The sequence below is a fragment of the Chaetodon auriga genome, chromosome 17, assembly GCF_051107435.1.
Source record: "Chaetodon auriga isolate fChaAug3 chromosome 17, fChaAug3.hap1, whole genome shotgun sequence".
Lineage (NCBI taxonomy): Eukaryota > Metazoa > Chordata > Actinopteri > Chaetodontiformes > Chaetodontidae > Chaetodon > Chaetodon auriga.
Window position 1 is genome coordinate 11,087,667 of NC_135090.1, and position 10,515 is coordinate 11,098,181.

The 10,515-nt window shown below is 42.5% G+C and overlaps 1 protein-coding gene across 1 annotated transcript; it reads right to left on the bottom strand.

Moving 5' to 3' along the window:
• Window positions 1–824: 824 nt before the first annotated feature.
• On the bottom strand, window positions 825–9,635 carry hepacam2 (HEPACAM family member 2). The gene is made up of 9 exons (XM_076755040.1): window positions 9,413–9,635; window positions 6,091–6,450; window positions 5,716–6,003; window positions 3,938–4,237; window positions 2,749–2,874; window positions 2,409–2,430; window positions 2,271–2,305; window positions 1,859–1,932; window positions 825–1,741 (listed from the first exon to the last, which is right to left on the bottom strand). Exons 1-9 carry the CDS (start codon window positions 9,468–9,470, stop codon window positions 1,631–1,633), a joined length of 1,374 nt encoding a protein of 457 aa, XP_076611155.1. The 5' UTR covers window positions 9,471–9,635; the 3' UTR covers window positions 825–1,630.
• Window positions 9,636–10,515: the final 880 nt, after the last annotated feature.

Below are 10,515 nucleotides of genomic sequence, written 5' to 3' on the forward strand. Positions count from 1 at the left end.
CATCTTTAAAAACATATCAGTGATCATTTGTCTTTGTGGCATATATAGGCAAAATGGTAAAATAACATTTTCCAATCATTTCAAATGCTTCTGTTTTAAAAGTTTCAACGCACTCGGCACAAGAGTGACACATTGGGGACAACGCAATGTTTGGATAATAAGCAGAATCATAGCACAAAGCAGACCGCAGCCTTTCAGTGATACATTTTTCAAGGTGGGAAAAAGAACAGAAAACTGAGTGCAGGAAGCTTAAGAAAGCATTTTTGTGTCATGTTCTCTCCATGCTTATCTGTGTCTTTACCCTTCTCATCCCTTCACCTCCTCTCTCTTACACACACACACACACACACACACATGCACACAGAGACAAGCAAGCACACACATTTTTATCTACTCGTGACAAGGTGTCAGCAGGAGCAGGTGGAGGGCACTCTGCCACATGCTGAACCATCCGTCTGTTGCTGCCTGTCTCCATATCACACCAGGTACACAGCATACCAACACAACAAAGCTGAGACAAACAAGCACTCTGCAGCAATTTCAAGATGACAAATACAACTCAAACACTTAATCAGAGGAGAAATCACAGCCAAGACATCGGACAAAGACTGACTGTGAAGCAGCAGAACAACTGACATCTCTGCTGGCTTCAGCTTTTTTTTTCTTTTCTTTTTTTTTCAGGATCTGTGATAAAGAAAATGTTCATTTCAAGGCCTGACTGCTATTGTCATTCTAAGAAAAAGACATAAATGCAGAAATGGCAGAATGTGATGTCTTTGTCTGATTATAGGCAACAAATACATATTTAAAAATGAGCCAGAATAGTAAACAGTTACATCTTTAATAAAGTACAAAACAAACGTGAATGCAAACTGTACAATAATTTATCAATCATTAATAGTTTTTCCTTGTTTCAGCATTTCATTATATCCATGTTGAGCAGAAGAAATGCTACATCTGAGGAAACACGCAGGGTTAAGTGTTTCTATACGAATAAATAGATTTGAGCGTAAGATAGACATAGAACAATAGAGAACCTGCAGTATCATCCATGTACAATATTTACACATATACTTCATATATATATTTCATTCAAGCAAATGCATTCATTATTATAACACTTGTATTCTCACAAAACAGACTCTCCTTGACGCGAATGTTAAATTAGAAAGATATTAATGAAATGGCAAATTAAACCTCAGCATCTACATTAAGCATGTGTTTTAAATGGTAATCATGGGAATTTGGGTACCTTTAGATACCTTATAAGGTCTTCAAAATAAGGTTAAAATGGTTACTACTAACTCTCTTGGTTTAATATGATCCCAGTGATCTTCATTTCTAAACAAGTTATGCTTTCACATTAAAAAAAAAAAAAAAAAAAAATCAAGCCACACATACACTTTCATCTCACAACAACGTCAGCAAAAGACATTTCACATCTGTCCCAAGCTCTGGACATAAACAGTGCATGATCAAGTTGTGTACTCACACAAGTCTCCTTCATCCCTTGTGCAAAAAATTTGGCCACTAAAACCAGTGTTCCAGAGACTTAAGAGAATAAAGCTACATGAGAGTCTTCAAGTAAAATGACAGTTATGTCAGTTACATGTCAACTCTCCAGCTGGAGTTACTTCAGCAAACTGTGACTGGGGGTTTCAGGAACATGTCTGATCACATCGTAGATGGTGGTGTGCATATCCTGAACTGATCCGAGGCGAGCCAGAGATCTGCACGATGCCTGCAGGACAGTGGCGTAGGAAATTAAAGTGACATGCAACTGTTCAATGGTACACAAAAGCGTGAAATCTTCCTGCATTGTCACTGAATCTGTGTCAGTGTACAGCATGTTGAGTACCTGAGCTGATTCCATTTTCCCGGGTATGGAGACAAACTCGTAGATGCCAAAGTCTTCTGTCGCGTCCTCGTGACCTGTTGACACACAGGTTTTAATGGCAGAACAACTCTAAGGTTGCAGTAAGTGCATTAGCATGTGTTCAGAGTCAGACTTTACAGTAACATGATGAACTTAATGACGCCATAAAACCAAGACCTGCTTTTCAGCTGGAATCAATGAGACATCCTAACTTTGCTTATATTTCTGCTTTAGGCTGCTCCTGTCTCAAACCTGTTTTTTAGAAGTGGCTTCCAGCTTAATAGAAAACCCAAACCCTGTTCATCCCTATAATCATCCCCAAAATGATGACGTAAAATTATATATCTGTATATATTACATATAATGTGAGTGTCCTTCATGGCTGCAGTGTTACCTGAACGATGTGGTCGTTTCTGCTCTGAAAGCGGTCTGCCAAAAACAAGCAAATACAGCTGTTAGATGAACTCCATGGATACTAAAAACACTACAGTGTGGCTGATGCCTGAACTAACTTCATATCCAAGGCTCTTACCTGTTGTAAATGCTCATAAGCACTGTTGATAATGGAGAGAGAGACAGACAGGGAAACAATGATTCACAGTTAAAGACATGGCACATTTTTAAACATTAACTTTTGCAAATGCAGTAGTTATTTTGCCCTGGTTACCTTCTGTTTGACTGACATTTGCAAGTTATTTGCATTTCTGATTAACTGCAACATGCAGATCTCGGTACAGCCAGCGGTTAAGTGTTATCTCATCATTCAGACATATGGATTTCAAACATGGAACATGTGCTACAGGTTGCAGGACTGACTGTGAGGGCTTAAAAAGAACTTGCATCAAAGCAGGAGAATAAGACATTTATCTAACCTCTCTTAGGATGGCAGGTTCTCCTGATGAAGAACAGCAGCATACAGCCGATGATGAACAAAGAACAGACAGTAATGGCTGCCAGAGGGGATAGAGAGCTGCTCTCCTGCATGTGCTTCTCTTTCCCTGTAAACAAATACAGGATGGACACCAATGTTAACAACCATTTTTACCCAAACTGGTTACGTGGCTCTAGAGATGGCAGGGGCGGTCAGTTGGTCCGCTACTTTGGCCCAGACTGAAACATTTCGACTATTAGGAAAGTTGGATTTCATGAATTTTGCAGGCATTGCATTGTTTTTTGGTGTCTTCTTGACTCTTCCTCAATTGTCACCACTGATCTAATGCCATCACCTTGTAAAATTTTTAAAGTTATCCAATACTTTGTTTTATGACCAAATACCTTCAAACTGACATTTCCATTAGCTCCAAATATACAATGCTGATCAGAAAATGTTAGCATGCCACCAGGATAAACTGAGATGGAGAGGGTGTTCAATTTTCCCTGTTAAACAACAGCATCTTCGCGTTGTCACGCTCACAGTGTCACGTTTGGCTTAAAGCACGGGCGTGCGTAGCCTAAGTATATCCTCACAGCAGCGAGCATGGCTGGCGTTATTAAAAGATTAGTCATCAGAGGATTCTTTGGCTGACTTCATATGAGATTTTGATGTCAATAAAAATGGATGCTGTCGTGACTTCTGTTGACTCAATAAACAACATTTGAAATCAGAGCCAGTATCAGCAGTAGGCATCAGTGAGCCTTTCTCAGTATCACCAAGACAACATATCAATGTCATGTTCAGCACACAGAAACTCCACATGTTATAAAACTTAGTCAACAAATACAACAGCTGTTAGCCACTGTTTACTTTCCCAGCCACTGAACTTTAATACAGGCTGCAGGCGCTGGAACCTAGCAACTGAGATAAAACCTGAGTTTCATAATAGCCATGTATATTTCATGTTCAATTCATAACCTGGTTTCGCTTTTCATGCTATAGTATTTTATCTACCCAGCTGTTTCCAAAGCTGGCTGGTGGTTGTTAGTGTCAAGATACATCTCTCATAGCCCATAAAGCTCTTCTGCTTTTGGCACGACACACTGTTTACAGAGTGTTTATCTAAGAGGATTCCCAAAAGCTACCCACGCTCTGCTTCCTCTTGCCATGTTCCACCCTCTACCCACCTGTTCCTAAACTGGCCACCACCAGAGTAAACTGGGCCTCGTCCTGCTTTTGTGTCACGTTGTTGAAGGCGCGGCACAGGTACTCTTCAGCCTGGGCCAGTCTGTAGGAGCGCACCTCCAGCCGCGGGCCCTCGGTGATGACCTGGGTGGCGTTGCGGCTCTTAGAGATCCAGACGTAGCTGTTGGGTGGGTTGGAATCAGCCTGGCATTCAAAGAACACCAGCTCCCCGGGGTTGATGGTGAACACTTCTCCTGTCCGCAGGCCCTGGCCCGAGTTCACCTCCAGGTTGTAAGGGCCATCTGCGGGGGCCAACAGTGGATCAGGGAAACATGACAGTTTGCTGCTTGTTGTACAGACTGGGTGCTTTTCTATGAACTGTCTCATTTTAATGCATCATGGGGCGGCAGGGTCATTGGTTGAATCCAGTCTTGCAGTATTAGTCCTTGTGGGGAAATGCCCTGACCAATTTAGAGTTGGGGTGCCCTTGAACAAGCCATTTCACCAACAGAACAGCAAGATGTTACAACAACATATAAAACAACTTCTCTTATCAATTGAATGAGAAAGCTTAAGCTGACTTGTGTGTAATGTCAAAAAGGTGTCCACATGCATCATCTCATTAACATTAAGAAAAAGTCAGTCCTGCATGAACATTTACAAAGACTGGAAACTGAACGCTGTAAAACTGAAGGAGCTATTTTAACGGATAGTTAAATGCTACTGAATGCTAACACAAACATGCTCTGTCTATGCAAACAGAAATGATGAGAATGCTAATCGTGCCGCAGTTCTCTATGCCAAGTTATTAGCACACCCGCTGTTTGAGCACACTGGCTGAAGGCATTGGGAAAAATGAAGGAAGTTAGATGTAACACAAATTGTACTAACGTCTATCTTCCGTCAAACACATTGAAATTAATTCATGGCAAGACTGTGCGTGTTCAGGGTGCAACCTCAGAATTATAAAACCAGGCCAGTTTATCGACGCATCTACACGTGTTTTGTTAGAACAGAGGAGCTCTGTGAGATAAGTCAGCTCCCATGCAAATACTATCAGCCACGTGTTTTCAGTTGTCAGAAAGAAGCCTGATCACACAGACATTTACATGACCTAATACCTCCCTGTGAACAGTGCAAAGAGAAAATACAAAAATATATGTATGTATCTTGGCATTAGTACAGGAGCCTTGTGACAAATGCATCCTACAACCAAATGTTTTTGAAACTGAACCTCACAGGTTACTCTGGCCCAGTAATGTTAACAGCTCTGCTCCCAGTGTGTGCCAAACTAAAAAGACTTATGTGAAGGAAACTACATCTCCAACTTGACCTTTTTTGCCTGCATTGTTTACTTTACAGTGAAATATATGTGTTTGGTGCATTGAGGTCAATCCTGTGTGATTACACGTTAACAACAGCTTGCAAATGAAGGCCACATGATCCTGCCCGATAGAGATTTTGGCAGCCATGGAGGTACATACTGTAATATTAGCCAGGCATCATGAACTTTGTTTTGTTATCATTTACAGCATGTCCTAACCAGAAAAATGTCCTTATTTGTTGTAAGTACGTTATTAGGCTATTATTAAGCTGCAAAGGAAGAAGTCTGACAATGTAATATAAAGAGCAATGAAGTTTACATGTGGAAAGAGGTGGGGTGGATGAACACTAACACAGGACTTCGACCCACGAGACCTTTGTTCATGTCTACACTTGCAACACTTTGCTCTTGTTGCAGGGAAAGAGAAGGAGAATAGAGATGGATGCATCTACTCACAGTAGACATTGAGTTCCACAGCCCTGCTCTGCTGATCCTGGCTGACTGGGTTGCTGGCCACACAGTGGTATGTCCCCTTGTCCTCTTTTCTCACAGGGCTGATTAACAATGTAGAGTTGTCTTGGGAGAAGTGGTATCTGTCACTGGGACCTAGTGCGACGTTGTCCCTTAGCCACTGGAAAACAACTCTTGTTCCTCTCTCAACAGAACAAGTCCAAGTAACGTTTGCCTTGTCCTCGACAACTGCGTACGACGGGCTCTTCTCAATGACCGGGATGGACACGGGCACTAAGGAAGAAACAAAGAATGTTGGTAATTTCATGTCTGTGTCCATGGATAACATCAAACTGGTCATGCTGATAGGAAAACACTCACCGTCCACTGTTACGTGCACAGTTCTCTCCACCTTGATAACCAGTCCTGTCTTGTTATAAAACTCTATGTTGAGGTTCAGGTGGTAATCCCCCTCATCGTCCTTGTTTAATGTCTTGATTAGCAAAGAAACGTTGGGTTGTCCAAAGACGAGGCGGCTGCGGTACGTCATGTCAGTGATTGTGGTCTCTTTGGTAAAGGTCACCAACGTGGCTCTGGTGCCGCTCGGCCTCATGTGGGACCAAGTTCCCTGGATCTCTGCTTCATCCAGCGGGAAGCGGGTCTCGACAGACAGGAGCAGGGGCTTCCCTTCAATGCCATGATGCACTAATGAGGGGATGTGGATGAACTCAGAGCTGGCTTCTGGGGTGGCAGGAGAAGATGAGAAGGGAGGAAACAAAGTAAAGTTTATGGATGTGTTAGCAAATAGTTGCCTATTTATACATCCAGCAGACACACAGCGATATTATCATTTGTTTGTAGTTGCATTTCTGGCCACCTGGCAAATGTAGTTCCAAGTTTCACTCTCATTTTAGTTCTGTTCTTGGACTCTACCAAACCCTGAGGGAAATATCTGGCTCTTAAGCTGCTACATGCTCTGCTGTGTTCACCAGCTTGTTGCTAACTTTGTCTGTCTACCTTTTGGTGCTGAGCAGGTAGTGTACAGTCTGGTTTGTCACTAAGAGAGATCCATTTCACATTACACATTGTTATTCTGTAGTGTAAAAATATTGAAAAATTAAGCTTTAATAACATATAGATATTTATATCAATATAGGGTTTACATGTAGTATATATCAATATATTAGTCTGGGCATGTAGGCCACTGAAAAATAACTTGATAAGACCTAGACGCTGTCACCATTTGTACACATTGATAGCGACCATAACACAGATAAAGATCCATTCTGCATTGAAAAGTACGACACACATAATGCTGCTTCATGGCAGCTTCATTGACAATAATTCAATATTGTCATTTATCATTATCATTTACTTGCATTGTTGGGATGATCATATTGTGTTATCATTTTGCACAGTTTTGGAGTCTAAATGAACAAATTTTAGCAATTATTCATCATCACTTACTTACAAAATTAAACAAAAACTGATGAAAGACATTGATATTCTTATTGTGCTATTGATCAGATGGAGTGAGGGTGACAATCAGAAAGAAATTAGGGCTATTTTAACAATGAACCCAATTCTGTTTTGTCTCTCTAATCTCATAATCTATATCCTAGTCTTTACATTGTACAGGTCCTGAAACTGGAGTGAGTTAATATTGACCCAGCTCACTACAGAGTGCCTGTTGTTGCTGGACAAGGACGAGCCCTGTCTCTTTGATCCCAACTTGTCCCAAAACAAACACTTGGGCAGTTTGAAGGAACCTTGCTATCTGTCAAAGCAGCGCAGAGTTGCCAGGGCGGTTTATTCTCTAGTAACCAGCTGAAAACACAGAGAATGGACGGAGTCATGGTTGTTTTCCAGCGGCTGTCATTTCAACTGCTTCAAGATTTGATCTAATACATAGCAATGGTTTTTCTCAGTATGCTGTGCTGATGAAATGATGTAGCCTATCATCTTTTTTAGAGCACTCTTGAATTTAAGGATCACTGATATCATAAAAGAGTTTTTGACTACTTCAAACTTCATTGTCAGTGTATTTTTTGACAGTTTGAAGTTAAAAAGTGAGGCACTGTGTTTAGATGCCAGGTTGAGTTGAGCAGCAGCTTGTGAGTAGGCAGTGCTACTGTGGAACAAACTCACTCAAGCCTCTCGCTTTCCTCTTACTTGTGTCCTTTTGTCTCACTTCTGAATTAGTCTTCTCTTTCTCCATTTCAGCATTAAAGCGATGACTTGGGAGAGATGGAACTATTCATGAGAGGCAGTTTGAGTGCTCCGTGGTTTCATCTGAAGTGGGTTACAGCTCATGCAACAAAACCTTGATATGAAAATGGAGGGAAATGTGACTTTTGTTCTTCCCTTCTAAAGCCATATTTCCCCTCACACCTTTTTCCATTGTCCCTGACTCCTCTGCCCTCCCCTCTGGGCAGTCTATACTTCCTCCTCGGGGACATCCAGCTGGTGTCAGCCAGGTCCCTGGTGACTGCTGCCATGTTGCTCATCACAATAGATCCACTGTGCATCTCGTGTTATGTCCTAAATAATAAATGCAGTGCAATCATCTCTTCGACACGTTCCACTCTTACAAGCCTGCAGGCCAGTTTGTGTGCTTGTGTGTGTGTGTGTGTGTGTGTGTGTGTGTGTGTGTGTTGTCAGTAGCAGGAGCGTGCCTGTGTTTACACCAGCTGAGATCCGGTGAAAAGGCAAAGTGAGGAGGAGTGTGCCGAGCCCGCTCCTTTACTGTTGTCCCCAAACAACAGTGAAGGATATTGTTGTGGCGATACGAAGGAGATTACACTGACAGTGGCCCTTGAGGTGAGAGGGTATCTTCATTTAGTGGCTGTGCACACACACACATTCAAGCAATCGTGTGTGGACACCAACAAGCACCTGCCTCTTATCACCCTCACACACACAGGTCCGAGTTGTTTGGATGCTAAATAAAGTCTCCTGTTGCGTGTCCAAATGCCACCATCTTCTGTCCTCTTTCAGATAAGACAAACAGTGCTCCTGAAGAAAGGTTGATGATACAAACATCAAAGCAGGGGGGGAGTCCATGTGTTTGGGACTTTTCTGTTAGATTTATCTGGTCATGTGAGGACTGCTGCTACATGTCTGTTATCACTGAGTCACACAGCTGTGGCCTAGGTCACTTCTTCTTTCCACTCACCCCTTCCCTATGTCTTTATTCACAGCCGACAGCAGCAGAGAAGCTAATCTTGTAAAGTCACACAGCGATGACTATGGAAAGGACATGCAAAACAAACCCAGACTCAAAAAGGAACATTTTAAAGACTTACACTGATAAAGGCTGTGGAGAGGTTGAGGCACATCAAATTAAAAGAACTCTCTGACCAACTTACATTTTTATCCAAAATGTCACAATACTAGGACGCCAACTTTTTAAACTACAAAAACAATGCAGCTCTTGTCCCTGAAGTTCTTGTTCCTTTTTTTTTTTAATTTGCAACCCAGTTTCATTACTGCTTCTTTGACCTGAACCTTTCAAAGACAAAAGATTTCACAAGGTCTCAGTGAACATTTTGTGAAAGCCCACCACAAAAAAACTTCCTCAACGCACTCTCAGTTTTACCCTGACAACCAAGCAAACACAGCAACCACAGTAACTGCTATAGCTGCACCAACACAACACTGACAACTCGGACAAAACATCCCCCCACGACAGCTCAACGCTCACCTGTTAGGATGAAGAGAACAGAGCAGACATACAGCGCCGTTCCTCCTGTGGCCCCCATGGCATCTTATCCTCTAGGGATGTGTGGGACTTCTGACAGGCGGGCAGGGAGTGAGGGATATAGGAAGGAGGAGAGGAGTGGAAGAGAATGAGGAGGAGGAGGAGGAGGAGGAGGAGGAGGAGGAGGAGGAGAGAAATGTGACTGGTTGTGGTGACAACATTTGCCAGGGAAATAAGAGGAGCTAGCTTTAGCCTGCGTGGAGCCAGGCCCCTCCCTTGTGACACCGGGAGGAAGAAGAGGTCCACCTGGCAGAGAGACGGCACAGTATGGTCCTCACACACGCACACACACACACACACACACACACACACACACACACACACACACCCGCCCTAAGGCTGAGGGTTTCACTCTGTCATAGAGGAGCTGAGACATCAAACTGGAAAAGGATAGTTGAGAGCAGAATGGGAACTGTTTCTTTACATTATAATACACCAGCTGTCTGCTGCCTCGGCCCCTCGGGCTGCAAGACAAAGAAAAAGCAGACAGGCAGAGAGCTTTTAACTGCCAACATCTCACAGTTTGGTTAAGTTACACAGCTCTCAGCGCACAATGATGGTCAGCATCAGCTATTCTGTCTGGGATGGTTTTGCAGTCTGGACACTAAAAGACAAAAAGACGGAGAGAGACCGATACCGGGGTGAAACGGAGTGAGGAATGTTGCTCCGACACCGACACATGTATCACTGAACCGTCAAGTGCCTTCAGGATACTCTCATTGAGATCACAGATATATGTTGACAATGTTTTTAGATTTTTTTTCAGCCCTTAGGGAGACACTGTGGAGGAAAATCTGTTTATTCTTGTCTAACTTTTTTTTTTTTTTTTTTTTGCATTGCTGCAACAAGCCTGAGTCTGTAGGAGTTTTTTTTTTTTCTTCTGCAGATGCCACACAGTCCCAATAGTTCATGAAATGATGGCTCTAGGGCAGCGTGCACTCTGACTACTGCATTTTTCTAATTATTTAACATTGCTGTAATGCTATGAAGTGAAACTATACCCAGTCAAATGTTTGTCTCAAACAGTCACATGCCGAACACTCAAA

What these genes read in the sequence shown, in the direction of transcription:
- hepacam2 (XM_076755040.1), bottom strand. Translation starts at nt 9,470, where the DNA reads ATGGGGGCCACAGGAGGAACGGCGCTGTATGTCTGCTCTGTTCTCTTC. An exon ending in TGTTCTCTTCATCCTAACAG is followed by an intron (nt 6,451 to 9,412) that starts GTGAGCGTTGAG and finishes CTGCCACCCCAG; the next exon opens with AAGCCAGCTCTGAGTTCATC. An exon ending in GGTGGCCAGTTTAGGAACAG is followed by an intron (nt 2,875 to 3,937) that starts GTGGGTAGAGGG and finishes ATTTGTTTACAG; the next exon opens with GGAAAGAGAAGCACATGCAG.